Source organism: Eubalaena glacialis, chromosome 14 (genome assembly GCF_028564815.1).
Source record: "Eubalaena glacialis isolate mEubGla1 chromosome 14, mEubGla1.1.hap2.+ XY, whole genome shotgun sequence".
NCBI classification, from domain to species: Eukaryota; Metazoa; Chordata; class Mammalia; order Artiodactyla; family Balaenidae; genus Eubalaena; species Eubalaena glacialis.
In genome coordinates, this window is record NC_083729.1 from 52,815,518 (window position 1) to 52,840,991 (window position 25,474).

Here is a 25,474-nt window from a genome sequence, read left to right on the forward strand (position 1 = left end):
GGGTAGAAGAAAAACGGTTTCAAAATAGGATGAGCAGTGAAAAGACCCCAAGTTTTTTCAGCTATGTAAATTATACACAGAAAAACTGGAAGGACTGAACAATTTCTTTTCTTGTTTATCCATAGAAGAATTATATTTAATTTTAAAATTATTCTAAAGATTTAAAAAAAGAAGCTATGAATTAGATATATGGCCTCAAAGGGTAAAACATTAAAATAAAACTACTAGTGGTATATTTTACCTATTTCTGAGTAGCCCAACAGAAGCTATGATCCATGAATCAACTCTATGATTTTTTACATACAAAAAGACAATTCAACAAGTAAAAATAATTCTAAAAAATAAATCCCATTCTTTCAGTTTCTTGAAAAACACTGAAAGGAGACTCAGGGACTTTTGTAACAGCTGAGAACTGTAACTATAACTGAGCAAGCATAAAACTGGACAATGTTATCAATAACAACCATTCAGGGATCTGGAAACATGTATAATCTGGGCCTCCCAGAAGGAGTAAGGGGAGCAGAAAGAAAATTTGAAGAAACTATGGTCAAACATCCCAAATTTGATGAAAAATGTTCATCTACACATCCAAGAATCACAACAAGCGCCAACTAAGATAAACACAAGGATATCAACACCCAGAGACATCATAGTCAAACTCTTAAAAGCCAAAGAGCAACAGAAAAATCTTAAAAGCAGCAAGACAAAAAGAACTAAGCACATAGAAAGGAACCACAATAAGATTCGCAGCTGACTTCTTATCAGAAACAAAGGAATAGAGCTATACTGAAGCACTGTTCCTATATTTTACTAGAATTGTTATTAATGTGAAGTAGACAGTATTAAATTAAGATGCATATTATAACCCATAAAGCAACCACTGGCAAAATAATTTTTAAAGTATAAAAAAATGGAATTAAAATGGTATACAGTACTCACTCCCTCTGTATCCATGGGTTCTGCATCCATAGATGCAACCAACAGAGGATCAAAAATATTTCTTCAAAAAAATTCCAGAAAGTTCCACAAGGCAAAACTTGAATTTGCCACATGCTTGCAACTATTTACATAACACCTACATTGTATTAGGTATTGTAAGTAATCAAGAGATGATTTAAAGTATACAGGAGGATGTGTACAGCTTATATGCAAACACTACATGACTTTATATAAGGGACTTGAGCATCTGCAGATTTTGGTATCCACAGGTGATCCTGGAACCAATCCCCCGCATACACCAAGGGACAACTGTACTACCGTATACTGACACACTGCAAAATAAGGCAGTAAAGGAGAAATAGAAAAAAAATTTTTTTAAGGAAGACATACAAAAACCCAACAGCAAAATGGCAGGCATAAATCCAACTATATAAATAATATTATGAGTAACTGGATTAAATACTCCTATCAAAAGGGAGAGGTGGTAGGAGTGGATTTTTTTTTTTCAATCCAACTAAATGCTACCTCCAAGAGACATACTTTAGATCCAAAAACAAACAGGTTGAAAGTAAGAGGATGGAAAAAGATATACCATGAAAACAGTACACATAATAAAGCTGCAGTGGCTATACTAACATCAAACAAAATAGACTAAACCAAAAATTGTTTTAAAGAGACAAAGAGGGACATTTTATAATGATGAAAGGAGGAAATTATCAGGAACATAACAACTATAAACATATATGTACCCAACAAAATGTCCTAAAATACATGAAGCAAAAAACAACAAAACTTAAGGGAGAAAAAGAAATACAGCCAATTCTTACTACTCTTGGCAGTTATATTCTATAACGTCACTGCACTGAGTTAGCTAATACTGAACCCCTGAATATTGTTTAAAATTATTGTCACCCACTGCTTTAATGGGTAAAAAGAACATGTCATTAGCATCAAGTGCTTCCTAGAGTGGGTTCTCTTTAAAAGAATGACTCAGTGCAATAATGTGACTTGCTGCTTGCCTTTGACTGGAAGAAGACAGAGGGTTTGATTAAATGCAAATCTTATATAGTAACTTTAGGTACACAGTTTGTTCTACAATCCGTTTGCAGAACTCCTTTAAAGAAAGATGTTTCACAAAACTAAGATTTGTTTTGAAGTTCCCACTTCAGTCAGAACAATGCAAGGGAGGCTCTTCCCTTTATGTAAAAATGCCATCACAGATAGACCACCAACATCCTTCCCCTTACCCCGTTCCCTCTGAAAAAAGAGACGTGGCTCTCATTTGGGTATTACAATGATCTCTCAATGTTGCTTTCTTTTATTTGATCCTCTTTTTCTAAAAACTCTTTTTATAATTGAGGTACAACTGACATATAACATTATATTAGTTTCAAGTGTACAACATAATGATTCAATATTTGTATATATTGCTAAATGATCACCACAGTAAGTCTAGTTAACACCCATCATCATATACAGTTAGAAAAAAAATTTTTTCCCTTGTGATGAGGGCTTTTAAGATCTACTCTCCTAGCAACTTTCAAATATGCAATACTATATTATTAACTATAGCCACCATGCTATACATTACTATCCTCATGACTTATTTATTTCATAACTAGAAATTTGTACCTTTTGACCTCCTTCACCTGTTTTGCCCTCCTCTGACCTCCACGCCTCTGAAACTACCAATCTATTCTCTGTGTCTATAAGCTTAGGGTTTTGGGGGTTTTTTTCTTTTCTTTTTTTTTTTTTAACATCTTTATTGGAGTATAATTGCTTTACAATGTTGTGTTAGTTTCTGCTGTATAACAAAGTGAATCAGCTATATGTATACATATATCCCCATATCCCCTCCCTCTTGCGTCTCCCTCCCACCCTCCCTATCCCACCCCTCTAGGTGGTCACAAAGCACCGAGCTGATCTCAGCGTTTTTGTTTTTAAAGTCCGTATATAAATGAGATCATATGATGTCTTTCTCTGACTTATTTCACTTAGTATAATGCCCTCAAGGTCCATCCATGTTACCATAGATGGCAAGACTTCATTCTTTTTTATGGCTGAATAGAATTCCATTGTATATAATATTTCACCATAGATTTGAAAGGACAAAAAAACAAATAATACAGTCAACTCTTGTTACTCATGGCAGCTGAGTTCTACAAAATTATGCACTAAATTAACTCATGTTGAACCACTGAATCTTAAATCCTAAAAATAACTTCTTATCAGATTCTATTTTCTCTATTTTACAAAAGAGAAAATGAGCTTCAGAAGTGTGTTGAAGTGACTTTACTGAGGCTGCCCCAATACCATGTGCTAGACTTGGGATTCATATCCCTTCAACCGGCCCACAGCCAGAGCTTCTTGCACTATACTGCACTGCCTCCTACCACTTCCTTCCTCTGGTCATTTCTGTACCAGCGCTAAAACAACGCAGAGCATCACCTTGTATGACTTCAGTTGGAAACGTGCATGTTGGCAGACTCATTTTTTACTGCTCTGTGCATTTCCGCAAATGACCGTGAGGGCACCAAAAGTACTGATTTGGGGGTTACAAATAAATTGCAGCAAATAGGCAAATTCATAAAAACAAAATCCACAAATGAGGATAAACTGAAGTTGGAGACTTCAATGCCCTACTTTTGATAATGGAATAGAACAAGCGTAGGTAAAAAATCAACAAGGATATAGAAGACAATATTACAAACTCATTAGACCTAAAAGACATCTACTGAACACTCCATACAACAACAGCTGAATAAACAGTCTTCTTAAGCACATATGAATATTCTGTGGTACAGATCACATGCTAATCAATAAAACAAGACAAATAACCCAACTAAAAGCTAGGCAAAAAGTGAACAAACAATTCAGTGAAGAAGAAACAGAATGGCAAATAACCATATAAAAAGATGTTCAACATCCTTAGTAATTAGGCAAATGTAAATTAAAACCATAATGAAATGCCACTTTATACCCACTATAATGGCTATAATCAAAAAGATAAAAACAAGCGCTGACAAGACTGGGGGAAAAACTGGAACCCTCATACATTGCTAGTGGGAATATAAAATAATACAGAAATGTTGGAAAACATTTTGACAGTTTCTTTAAAAGTTAAACATAAAATGACCTTACAAACCAGTGATCGCACTCCTACGTACCTACCAAGAGAAATGAAAACATATGTCGACAAAAAGACTTGTACACAAATGTTTAAAGCAGCATTATTCATAATAATCAAAAAGTAGAAACATTCAAAATATCCATCAACTTTGGTAAAAGGATAAACAAAATGTGATATAGCTACATAATGTAATACTATTCAGCAATAAAAAGGAACAAAGTACTGATTCACACCACAACATGAATGAACCTCAAGAAAAACAGTATAAGTGAAAGGTGGCAATGGAAAAAAACACTGTCATATGATTCCATTTATAGGAAATGCCCAAAAAGGGCAAATCTATAGAGACAAAGAAGATTAGTGGGGCTGGGGATAAGAATGGGGATTGAAGGAATTCCCTGGCGGTCCAGCAGTTAAGACAGAGCTTCCACTGCAGGGGGCACGGGTTTGATCCCTGGGCAGGGAATTAAGATGCCACATGCCACGCGGTGCGGCCCTGGGTGGGGGGTGGTGGGGAGAATGGGGATTGACTACAAATGGGCAAAAGAGACCTTTCTGAAGTGACGTAAATGTTCTAGAATTGTGCTGTGATGACAGTTGCACAACTGTGTAAATTTACTAAAATTCATTATAAAAACAGGTGAGTTTTATGATATGTATCTATATCTTAATAAAACTGCTTAAAAAGAGAGACCCAATTCACAGGCTTCAACAATATTTATCACTTTTTGTATTTGCTCCAATCTTTTCACACTGTACAGGACCCTTCTCTTCCCAGCTTTAACTGTCCTACCCACCATTCCTCAAAACTTTTACTCTCCTCCCTCTTAAGCGTATCTTTAATATGTATAAACCTTACACATTTTTGAATGGAATTCATTCTTTTCTCTATCCACAGCAACACAGAGACCTAACCTGGACATGGGGGGTTACTGCACTGGTGATTCCAGGATTTTTTTTTTTTTTGTCTTTTTGCAGGGATAGGGAGTGATTACTGCATTGGCAATTTTAAGATTCTCCTAGAGGCAGTCTGAAGGGGTGGGAGGGTGGGTATTGAGGGGTCAAATGGGAAATCCAGAGCTGTAGTTTTATATACATTGGACATAATCTATATAATATCTTGACTGTGTGAAATAGCACTCCTAGTATGACCAAGAATTTATAATGCTACTACCAATTCTAGGGCACACATTTTAAGGGACCACTGACAAAGAATGCTGCCAAAAGTGAATGACTTGTCTGGTGATAAATCTAAAAACCATAATATGTGAGGGAAAAAGCAGAGACATAGTCTCTGGTTTCCAAATTCATGAAGGGCTGGGTTCAACTGAGATTAGCTCCATAGAGCAAAACTATAATCAATGCATAAAAGTTACAGTAAAGCAAAAATATGACTCATTCGTATAATTACAAATTTTCTAACACCTTAAGACTATGCAACTCTGGGGAATTCCCTGGCGGTCCAGCGGTTAAGATTCCGCGCTTTCACTGCCGAGGGCACGGGTTTGATCCCTGGTCAGAGAACTAAGATCCTGCAAGCCGCACAGCGGCACAGCAAAAACAAACAAACAAAAAACTATGTAACTCTGTTCAAGCAGAAAATATTACTACCAAGATTTAAAAAATGATTTCTATACTGATGGACAACTAAATGGAATAAATATTGGAAAAAATAAATATTTCTAAGTACTTTAAAAAGCCCTAAGCTGTAAAAACTACTTCTTTTCATACATGAGCATCATGAACTTGGTTTTTTTCCCCGAAAAATGTGTTAAATGAGATCCTTTCCTGCATCAAGTGTGGTTTCTGAAAACTATCTGTACCATATTCTTTACTATTAAATTCTCCTGTATAAATAGTCTCCCTTTGCATTTTGTGAAAAATAACACTATATGTTTTTTTAAAAAGAGAAGAATTGCAATATATTCCTCTGAAAGCTTGTTAAAGACTGTACAGATGAAGCCACGAGGCAAAGAATTTCTAGTAAACACTTCAAATCTAATAAAGTCAATTACATTTACCACATAAACAGCTACACATTAAAATAGTGTACTTACGCATAAATTTAATGCTCCTACTTACGTTTCTGTGTCTGATACCAATGATTCATTATTGCACACATCATTGAAGGTGTGAAGTTGATTCTATAAATAGAGAAAAGAAATTAAAGATTTTTTCCAAAATTATTCTTGCATATGTTAGCAACTACCAACACAGTTTAATATATGTAGATCATAATCAATAACCAGATCAAAAGTATAAAAAATAAAGATAGGTAATCAGATACACATATATACTTCCCAATTAGTCTGGCTATTTCCTTTATCATTTTTAAACACTAATTCATTCCACAAGTAATACTTAGGCTTTATTCCACTAAGAATGCTAGAGAAAAAGCTGAACAAGGGAAAGACACAAAAATCTAATGCAAGGCAGCAAGTAATATATCATTACAAACCGAATTTCAGGAAAGGCTTCTAGACATACACTTTTAAGATTTGATTTGGGAAACTGTCATTAAGTGTTTTCAACACTTACAAAGTCCAATACATGGGTAAAATCTAGGTCACAAAATTCAATACATGGGTACAATCTAGCTACTTCAGAATAACTACACTACAAAAACAGGCCCCAAATGTAAAGGAGTAAACTTAATGCAGACCTTGGTAAACCAGAGAAAATATATCCATTCTAAAGAATGCAGCTAACTACTTAGTTCTAGCAAATTGTTGTCATGCAAGAAGACAGACCCAAGAACACTAGGTCTTTCTCCCCACCCCACCCCTCCAAGAGAAGCCAATAATATGTATTTCTCCCTATTTAAAACAGTACTTGCTACTGTGCAAACCAAACATTTTTGTTAGTCAAATTTGGTCTATGGCCCAATAATCTGTGGCTGCTGCCTGGAAAATTAATTAACTACTTATAATCTCCAACTCTTTTTCTCTCTGAAAACACTGCTTTCTAAATGCAAAAAAACTGAACAGTTTAAAAAAAAAAAAAAAAAAAGTGAAGGAAATCAAAAAGACCTAAGGTATAAAGCCTTCTAAATCTAAGCCTCAGTCTCCTCATATTTAAAATAGGGAAAAAGAGAACATATAGAAATTATTTGTAAGGGTCACACAAAGTAATGCATGTAAAGTACTTAGCACAATGCCTAGCATGGCATAAGTGGCTCCATAAATACTAGGTATTATGATAATGATGATAGTCTGAGAGGACAAACAAAAAATTACCAAAAATAAAGCAAATACAGCTTACCGTTATCTGACTTAATCCAGCCAACCTCATAGTCAAAGTAGGTGACATAAAGTACTTAAATGCAAGATCTAGGCTTTCTTTATCAAAGCATAACGTCGTATCCAATGGTTCTTTCACTGTGCTCCACATTAAGTCAGCCATGTTGCGAGCCGCACTCTGTCTTAACTCCTGATCAGAGAGCTTGCATAAATACCTGAAATGATTCAGAAATACAAGGTACACAAAAACTTGCAAACTATTTCTGAAGACCACTCAATAATTCAATAATATTCCTTTGCTCCATACCTCCAAACTGTTTAGTACAGTAGAACCTGGAATCCTGGGATTAATATTCCCAATTTAAACTATTTCTAAGTAATGCTTCAAGGATTGTGACCTGTGGCAATGTGTCCTTTGCTGAGAGTCCAACATGAATCAGGAACTGCAAAGCCTAACACAACATGTAAGGAAGGAAGGAAGGAAGGGAGGGAGGGGAAAGCAGGGAAGGAGAGGAAGGGAGGGAGGGAGGGAGGGAGGAAGAGGGAGGGAGGAAGAGGGAGGGAGGAACTGCATAGAGCCAAGTCATTTAACATCGGATTCTGTACCTGCACCTCCAGTAAAACTTTACTATTCTCTAGTACCTGTCATGTATACAGCTCCTGTTTTAGTAAATTTCAGTTGACTTCATATAAATAGTACATCTACTCCCCAACACAGCCAAAATTCTTCAAAATGTGTACATTTTAAACATCATTCTTTTTTGGCTTTCAAAAATCACAAACCACTGGTTTTCCTCTCAGGCCCCACCTATTCTATTTGGTTGGTTCCTCCTCCTGTACCCAACCTTTCAACATTATTGCTCCTCAGGGCTTGTAATGGATTGCAGAAAGGCCCCAAATTCCTCCCATCACTTTATATAGTAGTCTTTGCAATGTGACTTTACCACTCTTCCCATCAAAGGTGTCATTTATTCCTCTACTTCCTTGCATCTGAGCTTTGCCATGAAGGTTCCTTTGCCCAGTGGGGTATTAAGAGATGTAACATAAGCAGAAGCTTAAAAAGCCTTTGAGCTTGCCCTCTCTTGCTGGGAACTCTTCCACCACTGAGAAAAGGACTCAGGATAGCCTGCTGGATGAGAGAGACAGCTAATGCCCCAACTGACATCCAGCCAACTGCCAAGATACATATGAGCACCCTTCACCACTCAAGACCAATCAGCCTGCCAACCAGAGGACAAATGACTGAGGTTATCTATCACAGAGCACCCAGGTCCAGCCAAGTCAGCCCAGATCAGAAAAGCTAGCCAACCAGAGAACTGTGACAAATAATAAATGGCTGTTATTTTAAGCTACTAGTTTTGGGTGTTTTCTCACACAGCAAAAGCAAACTGATATAGCACTCCATCCTAGATTCACTTCTTTTGTTTTAATTTAGGCCGCACCAGGTCTTAGTTGCGGCACGCGGGATCTTTGTTGCAGCATGTGGACTCAGTTGCGGCACGCAAACTCTTATTTGCGGCATGCACGTGGGATCTAGTTCCCTGACCAGGGATCGAACCCAGGCCCCCTGCATTGGGAGCATGGAGTCTTACCCGCTGGACCACCAAGGAAGTCCCCTCGATTCACTTCTATTCTCTTTCTACATTCTCTCCCCAGATGACCTCATTTATTCCCATGAGGTTTTTTAAATATTTATTTATTTATTTTTGGCTGTGATGGGTCTTCATTGCTGCCCTCGGGCTTTCTCTAGTCGTGGCGAGTGGGGGCTACTCTTCTTTGCGGTGCGCAGGCTTCTCATTGCGGTGGCTTCTCTTGTTGCGGAGCACGGGCCCTAGGCATGCGGGCTTCAGTAGTTGCAGCACATGGGCTCAGTAGCTGTGGCACACAGGCTTAGCTGCTCCGCGGCATGTGGGATCTTCCCAGACCAGGGCTCGAACCCATCTCCCCTACATTGGCAGGTAGATTCTTTTTTTTTTTTTTAATTTTATTTATTTATTTATCTATTCATTTATGGCTGTGTTGGGTCTTCGCCTCCCTGCGAGGACTTTCTCTCTAGTTGTGGCAAGTGGGGGCCACTCTTCATCGCGGTGCACGGGCCTCTCATTATCGCGGCCTCTCTTGTTGCGGAGCACAGGCTCCAGACGCGCAGGCTCAGTAATTGTGGCTCACGGGCCCAGTTGCTCCACAGCATGTGGGATCCTCCCAGACCAGGGATCGAACCCATGTCCCCTGCATTGGCAGGCAGACTCTCAACCACTGCGCCACCAGGGAAGCCCTGGCAGGTGGATTCTTAACCACTGTGCCACCAGGGAAGTCCTATTCCCATGGTTTTTAAGTGCTACCTTTATGCTGACAACTCCTAAATTAACGTTGTTGTTCTAAGTTACAGGCTTATATTCCCAATTTCCCAGTGCCACTTAAATGTCCCATAGGCATCTCAAAATTACGTCTTTAAATTCTCCCAGTCTTTCACATCTGTTAATGATACTCACAGCAAAAAGAGAAATCAAAGGGAAGGCAGCTAAGTGTCTTCCACTATGCTACCCCTTTCCTTAAACTCCACAATCACCAACCTTATTGATTTCATTTTCAACTATATCCAGTCAATTTTCAAATCACCATAAACAATCCTTGTACGAGTAACCATCACTTCTTTCCAGGACTACTCCATTAACTTTTCAGTTGGTCTCCTAGTTTCTCCTCCAACACTCCTGTAATTTATGAGCCACTTAAAGGCCAAAGTGATCTTTTAAAAACCATCATGAGGACTTCCCTGGTGGCGCAGTGGTTAAGAATATGCCTGCCAATGCAGGGGACACGGGTTCGAGCCCTAGTCCGGGAAGATCCCACATGCCACAGAGCAACTTAACCCGTGTGCCACAACTACTGAGCATGCACTCTAGAGCCTGCGAGCCACAACTACTGAGCCCGCGTGCCACAACTACTGAAGCCTGTTCACCTAGAGCCCACGCTCTGCAACAAGAGAAGCCACCACAATGAGAAGCCCGCGCACCGCAACGAGGAGTAGCCCCCACTCACCACAACTAGAGAAAGCCCACGTGGAGCAACAAAGACCCAACACAGCCAAAAATAAATAAAGAAAGAAAGAAAGAAATTTTTTTAAAAAGAGATTACAAATTAAGCAACTTAAAATATTAAAAAAAAAAAGCGCCATGATTCATCTGCTTAAAACCCTTCAATAGATCCCACTGCTAAAATTAAATCCAAGCTCCTTAAAATGGCTTGAAGGTCCTGAATAATCTGCCCCTGTTTATATCCAACCTCATATCATAATCTTACCTCCTTACACACTATGCTCCACCAGTCTACTTCTAGTTTTTTAATATGTCATATTCTTTCCAACTTCAAAGCCTATGCCCTTATGTTCCTTCTACCTGAAATATGTCCTTCTACTTATCATCTGATTAGCAGATTCATGTTCCTCAGATGTAACCTTTCAGAAAGGCCTCATATTCTCTATCACCTTATCTTTACTTGCATAGGATTCATCACTATCTGATTCTTTTCCTGATACTTTCTCCAACAACCTGAACAGTAACCGGAAAATAGTAGGCACTCAAATCTTTGCAAATGAATAAAAATTATAAAGAACTCATAAATATTATCAAGAAATACAATCTTAGAACTCCAACAGTTTACACTCTAAGCCTAATCAATATGATAATATCTCTATCCTCGTCTTAGGTTTCCTTCTTAGGTTGGGACTTACAGAACTCAAATATCATCCTTTCCCCAATGAGACCTTCTCTATACCATAGATATAATTGTGACCCGCCCTCCAGAACTCTCAACCCACCCTTGCTGCTATTTTTCTCTGTCATACTCATGACTTTCTGATGAACTGTATCATTTACTTATTGTGCACACAGACTGCACAAAAGGAGAAATATTTTCTTCTCTGCTGTATCTCCAGTGCCTACAACATAATACTTAGTATACATCTGTTGACTGAATAAATATAGTGGAATATCATGCAACCACTGTTAATCTGTTTAATTCTTTATACTCACATAAAAAGAAATTCCAACATAAATTGCTTAAAAGTAAACATTAAATATAAACCTACACAGGTGCATTAAAAAATACATCAAATTGTCAAAAATTTTCTCTGGAGGATGTGAATACAAAGGACTTTCAAACAATATAATTCTGTACTATGTTATGAATAGTTTAAACATTACTATGCTGATAACCAGGGGGGAAAGATTTTGTAAACTTACCTGATAACATATGTCCTAAAAGGGATAATGTGCTGCATGACAGCAGGGATATGTAGCCATATTCTAATCTATAAAGAAACATAAAAATGATATTAATGATTAATGAATATGTGAAATACATATGTCTTTAATTAAAAACAAGAACATTTAGTATTTTCCTGCCTCTAAAAACTAAATATATTTCATCTATTTTGAAAAGGATAAACTAAGAAATACGACTGCACACATATCAGGTAAGTAATTTAACCTATAAACGTTTCTAATCCATATACCTAAAATCAATCTGAAGAATTACTATCAGTTTCTTCCTGAAAAGGGAGAACCATCTATCCAAGTAACATCTTACTACCTGCTACTCTATACCTCTTTGTATGGTAGCAACCCAAATACTATAGAACTAAATTAATTTTTTTTTTTTTAAAGGGATAGTTAGGGAGTTTGGAATTGACAGGTACACATGGCTATATTTATTTATTTATTTATGTTTGGCTGTGTTGGGTCTTCGTTTCTGTGTGAGGGCTTTCTCTAGTTGCGGCGAGCGGGGGCCACTCTTCATCGCGGTGCGCGGGCCTCTCACTGTTGCAGCCTCTCTTGTTGCGGAGCACAAGCTCCAGACGCGCAGGCTCAGTAGTTGTGGCTCACGGGCCTAGTTGCTCCGCGGCATGTGGGATCTTCCCAGACCAGGGCTCGAACCCGTGTCCCCTGCATTGGCAGGCAGATTCTCAACCACTGTGCCACCAGGGAAGCCCTAAGTTAATTTTTTAATAAATCATCCTTCCTTCTAAAAAATATCAAATTACCTGATATCTGGTCACTTCAATATCCATCTAAGACAAATATATTTTATAGAGTCAAACACTGATCACAATATCAACAACTATTTGCTTAATTAAACTCTTACTGTAAGTATCCCAATCTAAGTTATAATGAAAGTTATAATAATCTGTTCACTTAATTTTTTCTGCATAATATTCCAGCCCATTTCTAAATCTAATGTGCTTATATTAGTTTTATTCTCATAAATCGTGGTTTAAATATCATATAAGAAAAAAATCCTAAGCAAATCATCAAACAAGGAACTACAATACTAAGCCTTAACACATGCAAGTAATACAAATTGAAAACAAATTTGTAAATACAGACTGCATGGCTTCACTTTAATCTAATGAAACATAAGTCCTATAGCAAATACAATACTAACGGTGAAATGCTAAAACTCTTCCCTCTGAGACTAGGAACAAGACAAGAATATCTTTAATTCAACTTAAACTGAAGGTCCTAGACAGTGCAACAGACAAGAAACTGAATAAAAGGCATAAGACTAAAAAGGAAGAATTAAAATCAATATTACTCTGAGATGATGTGATTATGTAAGTAAGAAATCCAAAATAATTTTCAGATAAACCTTTTTGGAATTAACTAGTTTAGCAAGATTACTGCTTAGAAAGTTAATATAAGTAATGAATTAATATACACACATATATATACATACATACACCCACATACTATATTACATATATATAATACATATATACACATCTTACATACCAGAAAAAAATAAAATTTTCAAAAATATTCTCTTTACAACAGCATCAAAAAATATCATGTGCCTAGAAATTGTCTAACAAAGATATATAACATCTCCACATAAATACAGAAAATTATGAGACAAATCTTAAAGCATGTAAATAAAAACACATTTACCATATTTATACATTAGAAGACTCAATATTGCAGAGATGACAGTTCTCCGCAAATTGATCTACAGATTCAATGCAACCCAAAAAGGTTTATACGTGGAACTTCAGGCACTGATTCCAAATGCAGAAGTCCAAGAAGAGACAAAACACTCTTTAAGAATGACAGGGAGTAGAGATATAATGCATGGTGACTATACTTAATAAAACTGTTTTGCATATTTGAAAGTGCTAATAGTTCTTAAAAGTTCTCATAAAAAAACTATTTGTTAACTATGAATGGTGTCAGACGTTAACTAGACTTCCTGTGGTAATCATTTTGTAACATATACAAATATTGAATCACCTGAAACTACTGTTATGTGTCAGTTACACCTTAATAAATTTTTTTAAAAAATGACAGGGAGGTAGAACTTGCTTTACCAGATAGCAAGACTTCTTATAAAGCAGCAGAAATTAAGACGGTATGCAAAACAGCACAAGACTAATCAAATAGACTAATGGAATATACTAGAAACCCCAGACCCATGCACAAGAAGACACATAAAGATACCTGATTTATGACAAAATGATACTTCAGAACAAATATGAAAGGACTGTCTTTGCTATAGTGATAGGTCCAGCTTCTGTCTATATAGAAAAGAAAATGAATCCTGATCCCTCACACACCACACACAAAAGTCAATTCCAACTGAACTATAGATCAAAATGTGAAAGTAACGTAATAAAAATTGCAGAACATAGAAAAATATCTTCATAAGAAAGATTTTTTATCCATTAATGAAAACATTAACCATAAAGAAAAAAATTTATTATAAATTATACACCATTAAGTTTGGTTAGAAAATAACTCTTAATGAAATCAAAATGACACCTCACACCAGTCAGAATAGCCATCATCAAAAAGTCCAGAAATAATAAATGCTAGAGAGGGTTTGGAGAAAAGGGAACCCTCCTACACTATTGGTGGGAATGCAAATTGGTGAAGCCCTATAGAAAACAGTCTGGAGATTCCTTTAAAAACTAAAAATAGAGTTACCATATGATCCACTCCTGGGCATATATTCTGAAAAGACAAAAGCCCTAATTCAAAAAGGTACATGCACCCCCCAATGTTCACAGCAGCAATATTCACAATAGCCAAGACATAAAAGCAACCTAAATGTCCATCGACAGATGAATGGATAAATAAGATGTGGTATACATACACAATAGAATATCACCTAGCCATTAAAAAAAAAAAAGAAATCCTTCCATTTGCAGCAACGTGGATGGACCTAGAGATTTGCATATTAAGTAAAGTTAAGTTAGGCAGAGAAAGACAAATTCTATAAGGTATCATTTATACATGGCATCTAAAAAAATAATACAAATCAACTTCTGTACAAAACAGGAAACAAACTTATGGTTACCAAAGGGGAAGGGGGAAAGGGAAGGATAAACTGGGAGTATGGGATTAATAGATACACACTACTACATATAAAATAAACAACAAGGATTTACTGTATAGCACATGGAACTATATTCAGTATCTTGTACTAACCTATAATGAAAAAGAATCTGAAGCTGTACACGTGAAACTAACACAGTACTGTAAATCAACTATAGTTAAATTAAAAATTATAACTCTTAAAAGACACAAGAGAATGAAAAGCAAAACCAGAGTTGAAGAAGATATTAGCAATACATAAATGTCAGGCAAAAGACTTGTATCCAAAACATATAAGGAATCTCCACACATTCGTAAGGAAAAGGCAAACAATTTGATTTTTAAAACGGATTAAAAAAACTTGAACTGACACTTCTCGAAAAATATTGAAATGGCTAATATGCCCATGCAATGGTGCTCAATCTCTTTAGTCATTTAAAAACACAAAAGTAGACCACAATGAGATACTACTATTAGTTCATCAGGAATCTCTAAGAGTTAGAATACTAGGTGTTTGCAAGGATATGGAGCAATGGGAACTCTCATTCTTGGTAAGAGTGTAAATTAATACAATCACTTCGGAAAATCTTAGCATTAATGTGTAAAACTGAATATATGTATACCCTGTGATAAAGAAATTCCACTACTAGATATATATGAAAATAAAATGCATGCACATATGCACCAAAAGACATGTAAGAGAATGCTGACACCACATTAATTGTAATAACCTAAACGTCCATCACCAGTAAAATAGATCAATGTTGGTATATTTTTAAAGGAGTATTATACAACAATCAAAATGAGCAACTCGAACTACATGCAATATAAATCTCAATGTTAAACAAAAGTAGCCATACATGAAAGAATGCATTTTATGTGATTCCACTTATACGGTTAGCAAGAGACAAAACTAATCATAGTATTTAGGGATATAAGCTTAAGTAAAACAAAGAAAAGCAAGAAATAAAAATATGAAGTGTGTTCACCTTTAAGGGCAAAGAGATGGGATAGTGACTTAGAGGAATCATAAAGGAGGCTTCTGGGGAGTTGACAATGATTTGTTTCTTGACATGGGTAGTGGTTAAATGGGATATTCACTTCGATAAGTCACTGAGCCATATCTTATCATTCTGTTCACTTTTCTATATGTTTATTTCAAATTTTTTAAAAAGGTTAACAGATTCAATTATATATAAGATACATTAGAGAGGACAAAAATGAAAATAGGTACAGTGATACCTTTTATTTGGGGATAAACAAATATGCCAACGAACAAAAATTTAAATAAAAATGACAAGAGAAAAAATGTCAACATTGGAAAGAAATTTTTAATAGAAAGAAGAGCTACCATTTACTGAACCCTTAATATTTCCATTCCGATAGATGAAAAAAGTGAGGCTTATAGACATAATGTAATCAAAATTAGATAGTACATCAATAAAAAATTTTTAAATAAAACAAACAAAAACAAAAAAATTAGATAGTACATAACAGAACTACAATTCAAGCCCAAGATTATTTCTCTGTAAAATCTACATTCTTTAATACTACTATGAGGCATAACATTACAAGAATCAAATTCCATATGCTATTAATCATATAGGTCCTTTTTCTTTCCTTACTGTAAGTTTTGAGCTTCCCCACCTTGGTGATAACAAAGCTCTAGTAGCCCTTCTAAGTACATGTTAAAAATCTCAGGAATAGGAAAAAATAGTCTGATCCCCTTATAACTGCATAAATGCAGGCAGTATTCTGCATCACAAAGCTAGTTTTAACAAAATGACAAAATGAAAACTTCACTGAACTGTCAACGAACTCTCCTGATTAGTGTGAAAATATATGAAAATGTATAATCCCAGGCTAACTTCTGACATTAAATAGTCCTTGTTAGTGTTTTTTGTAAAGTAGTCTTAGGAAACTGACAGTTCGGAAATTGTTATTGTGTCTTCTGATGTGTTACTACAAGTTTGCATCTCTGATAACATCTCTTAGGTAATAATTTGTCATATCTGTTTTGTAAAGCATATATTCATGAGGTTTATTAAGGCTCATTTGTACTTTTCCATTCATATTAATAAATAAATCCCATGACTCTTAAATTCTTTATGGAAAGTCCTTAGGCTTTGTTATTTTGTAATTAATAAAAGGTGTCATGTCTGAAATGACTAACTCAGGCATCTTTGCTGAGGGCTGAGGCAGGATACATACTATGAGCTATAACTCACCATGCATCTCAGTGGGGAAACTTCTATGAGGACTCTACATTCTACTTCTCTAAGCTGTGCTAAATATTGGTTAACTGCTTTTGCTGAAAATCTAAAGGCCAATACAAAATAAGAAAACTACATATATAAAGATTTTGTTGTTTTTTTCCCTGAGGCTGCAGTCATCATTACTAAGAATAGATCCTTATAAGAGTGGAGTAGTACTTGTGCAAAATTGAGAACTCTCCTAACAGTCAGTGTTAGTTTAGAAATGCTAAAGCAAACTTTTGAGACTGAAATAAATGTATGGCCTAAGCGTATTATCAGATTTGAACCTTAACTGATGAAAGTAAGAGTTTTCCTTCTTTGCTGATAACTCAGACTCAGGGCAAAGTGAGTTTTCCTGTGCTGCAAGCTAAGGTTCTAGGAGATAACACCACCTTCCTCATTAAGAGTGAGGGAATGACCCTAGAAAACAAACAGAATGGTTTGGTTCCCAGGAACTGATATAAACATGTTTTCTTCTGAATGTGTGATTTACTATAATCAAGTGTGGGAGAAACAGGTACTCAATAAGGTCAGGCCTTACCTACCTTAGCATAAAAATAGTTTATGATTCATAGAACTTTTTGCTTTTCAAGAAGAGGATTGCCCTAAAATCCAATAATTTTTTCATTATTTAAATGTAGGCGTTTTTGTTCCTGTATGAAAGCCCATGGAAAATCAGAGATTCACAAATAAGGGACCTTCAGCCTTACTGAAGCTGAAACAACATGGCTAAACAAGCTGCCTATTTCTCAAGAAAAGAAATGAGACATACAGAAACTACCAGGATTTATAATTTACAATGATCCACTAAAGGAAACTGCTCTGCTCTAGATCAATTTGTATGTGACTAGAAAAGTCTGAAATTTACAGGCCTTAAAGTTTCTCAAAATGCAAAAGGATGTCTATTTCAATTGTTTAAAGTGGCTGCTAAGTGTTTTCATATAAACTTCAGGCAGAGTGGTCAAAACTCCAAAACAAAGGTCAGAAATCATGCCAACACTTATATTGCTTTAAATGTCACCAGTCCCTTAAGAAAAACTCCAAACTCTGAAAAAAATAAAGTACAGGGTCTGCAGACAACTTAATTACAAAAAGAATTGTAATTTAAGCTCTTAATTTGCACCAAAGTATTAACTATATTTAAAAAATTAGAATGAAGAAAGCAAAATCAAAAAATATTTTTTTATGAGGAAAAGACGCCAAATGAGAGTTACCCAATCAAGTTATAAAACCTTTGTTTAAAAAGTACATTATGTAGCCAGGACATGGAGGCAACCTAAGTGTCCATCATCGGATGAATGGATAAAGAAGATGTGGCACATATATACAATGGAATATTACTCAGCCATAAAAAGAAATGAAATGGAGGTATTTGTAGTGAGGTGGATGGAGTTAGAGTCTGTCATACAGAGTGAAATAAGTCAGAAAAAGAAAAACAAATACAGTATGCTAACACATATATATGGAATCTAAGGGAAAAAAGAAAAAGGTCATGAAGAACCTAGTGGCAAGATGGGAATAAAGACACAGACCTACTAGAGAATGGACTTGAGGATATGGGGAGGGAGAGGGGTAAGATGTGACAAGGTGAGAGAGTGGCATGGACATATATACACTACCAAATGTAAAATAGATAGCTAGTGGGAAGCAGCCGCATAGCACAGGGAGATCAGCTCGGTGCTTTGTGACCACCTAGAGGGGTGGGATAGGGAGGGTGGGAGGGAGGGAGACGCAAGAGGGAAGAGATATGGGAACATATGTATATGTATAACTGATTCACTTTGTTATAAAGCACAAACTAACACAGCACTGTAAAGCAATTATACTCCAATAAAGATGTTAAAAAAAAAAAAGTACATTATGTTATACTCTCAGGAAAAAAACAAACATAGATTATAGTATCCAAACAATTAATTATTAATTTAAACAGTATGACTAATTTTTAACTTTGGTTTAATGTTCTCAGTTGAGTTACAAGATAAAGTTATGCAAATTGACAACAGCCCACCAATTAGCAGTCACAAAAGGCTGAAGAGAAAAATGAAACAGAATCCAAACCTTTTTCTTTAGTAAAGGATTACTTTTCAAGAGATAGCAATAAGTTAAAGCCTTTAACGAGGCTTCCATAATAGACTTTTAACACCAAGATTTAGTTAAATTAATTCAAGAAATACATTTTAATTCAGGTAATATTCCTGATTAAGGAAAACTGTTGATGAATTATTTTTTGAACTTTGGATTTCAAACTCAGTTATTTACCCTCTCTAAATTTATGACAGTTTAAAATTAAAATGTCAACACAGGATTTAAGTTCACTCAAAAGTCTGTATTTTATTCTTTCTCCCAAAGGAAGCCAAACTGAATAAAACTTCCTTTCAAACAAATAAGGTCAATCAGACTAACAGAATCAGGTAAGTGTTAATAATAGCTAAAATAAATAGCAGCACCAGTCACTAAGGGCTTACTATGTATCAGGTGCTATTAATAAGAGCTTAAAATCTATCTTAAAACCTCACAACAATCTTTTAAGGCAGATCACCATATTTATCATTCCCATTCTACGAATTAAAAAGTTGAGGCTCAGGTTCAGAATTCAAATGCAATTGTGACTGCAAAGTGTATATTCTTAACCTACCATGCTACACTGCCATTACATGTAGTATGTTCAACCTGTCAGAAACCAAGGAATTTGGGGACTAAAAATGACCTTGATACAAATTAATTATTTCAAATAAGGAAACATGGAGTTCCAGATACTCAATAAATTTGAGTAAAGCCAGTGTCCTCTCCAGTGTTATTTCTACACTGGAAACGATGAAACAAAGTTATTTTGTTCAGTCTTTTTTCACCCTGTATTTTTATTTTATATACACACTTGAAATATTTCACAGTAGTTATTACTTAAGGTAATTCGGTTAATACAAGAATTCAGGCTTTGGTAAAGTTAGATTTAAGTTTTGCTTCACTATTTTTTTAAATGATGACCAGAATAGAAGATTATTTTAGGTTAAATTTTAACACACAGGTGGTAAAATGTATTTCTCTCTGCTTCCACACATATTGTGCTTCACAGTAGCTGACATTCACAACATTCGAAAGAATTATCTTCTTTACAAAGGCAAAAAGAAATGTTAGTTCTTCACTTGCAATATACAGGGAAGTCAGACACACTGTAGTAGTGTCCTAGGCTAGGCTAACCATCATTTAAGTAACCAAAAACTCTAAAATTTCCCAGTACAAAATCCCTGGCTCAAGAGGTAGATGGCTAAATTTACCTAGTTAACTTAAATTCTTATTTATTTATTTTTTTTTTGGCTGTGCCGTGCGGCTTGCGGGATCTTCGTTCCCCAACCAGGGATTGAACCCAGGCCACAGCAGTGAAAGCTCCGAGTCCTAACCGCTGATACAAATTCCAATTTTATGATTACAAAGACTTTTTAAAAAAAGATTTCTGTACTCGATTTTTTCAAAGTATAATCCAGAAGAAAAAAGAAAAAACAGGATTGTACATGCAAATCACTCATAACCTGCCTTTTCTGGACACAAAAATTCATGTTATTAAAATACTAGACTTTGATCCCAAGATTAAAACCAATTCCAAACAATACTTACATTAGATACAACTGTAATAAATGCATGTGCTATAAGAAATGGCAAAGTTTCAGGAGTTCCATATTCAAAGCAGTCCTTCATGAGAGAAAGGCCATTTTTCCCACAAAACAGACATACATAACGAAGCAAATGCAATGGTACTTCTACATCCTGAAGAAAAAAGAAAATCTATTATTTTAAAACTTATCAGGAACAATTTTTATTTTATTACCAGTACTGGAAAGATACTGGTCAGACATAAACTCAAAAAGACTTACATGAACAAAAAAGTAAAATTTTCCATAAACCTAAGAATGAAAAGAGATAAACACTTACATTCATATCACAGAATGCCCCTAATATGTTGCTTTCTTGGGTTGATATATCCTGATTTAAAAAAAAAAAAAGAAAAAAAGGTAAATACAATTACATCACACTACTACATGACAATCTTTAAAAACTACGATTTTTTAAAGATTGATTTTATAAAAACTCACCGATTGTACAATTGCTTCTCATCATGAACAGCAGTATTCCTAACTGAAGCTAATATGATTCAGTTCTAAAGTATATTTTAACTCTTCTCCAAAGAAATCTTTCTATACTATGTGCTACAAATTATTTTGCCTTCTTAAACAAAAACCTTTCCTTAAATAATTGGGGTAATTTTTGACTTAGTTAAGTGGTTTTGAAACTGTACTCGGGAATTCGCTAGAGGTACTCAAAAGTTCCACAACGTGCTTTCCATACGTAAGATTTAAACTACCTAAAAGCATACTCATCCACTGTTGGTGTGAATATAAGCTGGTATGACCTTGTTGGAGGATAATTTGGCAGTTACCCATCAACATTTAAAATGTACCTTCCCTTTGACCCAGCAATTCAACTTCTGGTTATTTATCCTAAACAACTAGTAAAAGTAGTGCTGGAAAATGTATGTATAATGATGCTCACTGAAACTATTTATAACATCTCAAAATTAGAAACAACTTCAATATCCATCAATAGGCTGGCTAAATAAATGGTGACATAACCATCTAGGGTCTTACGCGGCCTTCAAAAATAATAAGGTGAAACGGCATGAGGGATTATCTTTTTGGGATGATGAAAATGTTCTCAAATTGAAATGCGGTAATGGTTGCACGGCTCCATAAATTTATGAAAATAATATATACTTTAAGCAAGTGATTTTTATGGTATGTAAAGTATACCTTTAAAATGCTGTTAAAAATAAGGTGAATCAAAAAAATAAATAAGGTGAATTCCATATGCACAGGCATATAAAGATAATATCCTGTATTTGTTAAAAATAGAATTTATGAACATGATCTAATTTTCATAAATTTTTAAATGTCTGAAAATATCTGAACTAATTTCATAACAATTTTTTTTGACGAGAGAATGGAGAAAAAGGAGAGATTCAAGGCCTTTTAAACTCTATATTTTGTATAGTCTATTTTTTTTAGTCATACTGAAAGTGTTACTTTTACAATCAGAAAGTTAGATACTTTCAGCTGAAAAGTTAGCTGCCAAAGGAACCCATTCATTCTTTGTTGTTACCTGTTTTAAATAAAGTTTGACTGCTGAAATAAAGTTTGAAAACAACTGATTGAGAGCATACATAAAACTCTCAGAACATTTCAGAATCATCAAAAACTGTCCTAAGAGAGGTCAAAACACTTGTCAAATTAAGTGCACTAAACCTCCTTAAATGTATTCTCAAGCCTCTACTACCAGGGCCACAGTTAAAGTTTTAAGTTATTCTTAGCAAACCTTTTGTCTTCAAAAAATCCAGAATATAAGAACTCCTGTGGTATTACTAAATACGATTCATGGACCAGATGAACCATGCTGAAATATCAAACTGGAGTCAAAATTTCTAGTGCCTAACATGGACACAGCTAGAAATTCTCCTAACAGAATTCTATTCTGATGTGCAAAATGTTACTCATGGACTTGGTTATATCTATTTTAGCTACTCAGAAGATCTGTTTTACCATTTCATATTTCTACTCTGGATACATGAAGCCACTACCCTAAGGTGTTATTATAATCTCATTTTAAGTAGTATGTAAAGGGTTAACATAGATCTGTTGGTAACAATACTAGGAGCAACACTAGGAAGTCTTGCTAAAAGCTGAATCTTCTCTCAAAAGCTCTCATTATAGAGGATCCCTGAAAAGGTGTTAAGAAACCTATCAAGAATTTTTAAAGTTTTTGTTTTTTCCCCCAAAACCTCACATTTATTACATAAGATGATGGCACTCTCTTTCTAGAGCTAAACAGAGGAATATGCCTATTACTTTAAAAGATACTTTAAAACAAAGAGAAATAAATGAGTAACTAGAAAGTAATTCTATACCTAATTAAGCAAATGCTGCTCTATGATCTAACCACAAAGAATTGAAGGCTAGAGGATTAGGAACAAAATATTTGCATAAAAAGAAGTCATTGATGTTGGAATTAGATAGTAGTGATGGTTACTTATTAAAGTGTATACTTTAAAACAGTAAATTTAAAACATTTAAAATTTTTTTTTTTAAAAAGGGTGAATTAAAAGTCAGTAGAAAGTGGCAAGAAAAAAAACCAGCCTAGATTCAGAAACTTGGACAATGTATGTATTTAATCTGCCAGAGCATATTATACCTACCTTTAACAGAAGGGCAATGATCTCTCCTCTCTCTACAATTTTTATACTCATCTCGCTCTAAGAAAAATACTTAACACTAGAGCAATACCTCATTTGATAGAATTACCTATATTATTCAGAATTAGGAAAAGAATGCCACTGGCCTCCACAAAACTTTTAATGTGAATTAATATTATTTATTTTAAATTACTACATCTTTAAAAATATTTTCAACTTCAATAGGAGGGAAAGAAGGATGGAGGGAGGAAGGGAGAAGGAGGAGAGGCTTCAAGTTCCCATCTTATTCACTATTGGCAAGGGATTACAATAGTTAGTGATTAGTCTGAAACATTTGAGAAACAATGCAGTAGAATTAAGACCTGAATTCTAGAACTCTCTCAGCAATATGCTATGCAAATGTGATCAAAACTTTTAAACTTTGTAAGTCAGTTTCCTCTTACATGAAATAAGGATACTGACTAAGTTTCTAAAGTCACAGGTGTCAAAACACTAACACAGGAGTACTGGATCTTCTCCTAGAGTCTTGGTCAATTTGTGCCTCTTAAAAAAAATAAATAAAACCAAAAGTAAAAGGCCTTATCAGGAAAGGATGCATATAACAGTATGAGGGGAAGACTGGATGGACTACCACCTCCTTATAAAAAGGTGGAATTAAACATCTCTATAGTAAACTCTATAGCACTGCATAATAAATATTAAGTTTTCTTAAGATATCTGTGTGTATGTATATAGACACATACACATAATTTTATAATATATATGTATGCTACATCAAGGTTTTGATCAGAGACCCTTTGAAACAGCTGGCCCTTAACATATTTAATAACACGGCCAGAGGACAGAAACTAGAAATTTTAGAGTATTTATAACATCTCATTACTAAGATATTAGAAACTTGGGAAACAGCTATTATGAACAGAATATTAAAGAAGCACATATAAATTCTGTATAAGGAGATTAGAATTCTGTATAAGAATACAGAATTCTGTATAAGGAGACTCCTCCTTTATTATATCCAAAAGTGGTTTTTATTAGAATTTTACCTAAAGATTATGAAGCCACTGCTTTCAACCAAGTAGTCACATGGAATGATCCTCAAGAATAGTAATAATGGGGCATTTTATTCCACAAGGAAAAGTACAGGGGAGTGTGACTATGCCTACATTTGGAGATTATCATTTTTGAAAATCATTTTTAAAAAACTGATGAGGAAACTGATTTTGAGAGCAAAATGGCAAATTCAGTATTGCTGTAACTCTATCAAGAGATTTTTAACTGGAAAAAAAATATTTCTAAGACACTCTGCATGAATTTTACATATCTACGACCCTAACCAAACTATTTTTAGCATCTTCCAGTTATCAATTTAAGGCATTAAAAACACATTCGTGTGGTGTTCCTAAGATTAAATTTTGCAGCTTTGCACAAATGGATCCCCTTTTTGTTGAAAAAGGATTCCAAGATGACATTTTTTAGAATGATTAATAAACATCTGATGTCATATAAGAGATTTATTAAAAGGTTTCTACATGGGAAGATAATAGGCTAAGAATTCTAGAAGAAAGAGCACAGTCTGATTTAAAATATTCTTATGGAGAATTCTAATAGGGAAAATACCCACCTCCTGGGCTATGTTTTTAAATAGTCTCAATTCAATGTGAAAATATTTTCAGTAAAGGACAATTTTTTTTCCAGATGAAGAAGGAAGTTTAGAGAAGTCAGAATGGAGGTTATAGAAAAAATAAGCTGGAGAAAATAGACAGCCTTAAAAAAACAAAAAGCATATGGTAGATTTGTTAATGGCCACAACTCTACCCATTCCTGGATGCACGAAAAACAGACGGTACTTAAAAGTTTAAAATGAAACTTTACCTCTCCTCCTATCCAGAGATGGAGTCTACTTCACACCCCTTTGATCTGAGCTGCCCTTCTGAATTGCTTCAATCAACACGGATGTGGTAAAGTTGATACTGTGTGGTTTCAAAGGCTGGACCTTTATAAGAGGCCTTACAGCTTTCCACTTTTGCCTTCCTGGATCAATGCTAAGACTACCATGTAAGGAAGATAGTCTACCCTAGTACAGAGGCCATGTAGAGAAAAATCCAAGGAGCCCTAAAGAGCAGCCAGCACTATCAGATGTGTGAATGAGACCATCTTGGACTTTCAAACCCATCCAACTCCCAAAATAAATCCAAGGGCGTAAGTAAGGCCATACAAAACCAGCAAAAAAATTGCCCAAGCAATACACAGAATCATGAGAAATAATTAATCACTGTTGTTTTAAGCCATTATTATAATACATT

General features: G+C 35.0%; 1 protein-coding gene across 3 annotated transcripts in view; it reads right to left on the bottom strand.

Moving 5' to 3' along the window:
• Window positions 1-25,474, bottom strand: part of USP34 (ubiquitin specific peptidase 34) — a 240,766-nt gene that overhangs the window by 158,048 nt on the left and 57,244 nt on the right. For all 3 annotated transcript variants that reach the window (XM_061168549.1, XM_061168548.1, XM_061168547.1), the window contains exons 4-8: window positions 20,858-20,908; window positions 20,543-20,692; window positions 11,550-11,617; window positions 7,331-7,523; window positions 6,152-6,213 (exon numbers count right to left, since the gene is read on the bottom strand). In XM_061168549.1, coding sequence (XP_061024532.1) covers window positions 6,152-6,213; window positions 7,331-7,523; window positions 11,550-11,617; window positions 20,543-20,692; window positions 20,858-20,908 — 524 coding nt within the window. The remainder of the gene's footprint in view (window positions 1-6,151; window positions 6,214-7,330; window positions 7,524-11,549; window positions 11,618-20,542; window positions 20,693-20,857; window positions 20,909-25,474) is intronic.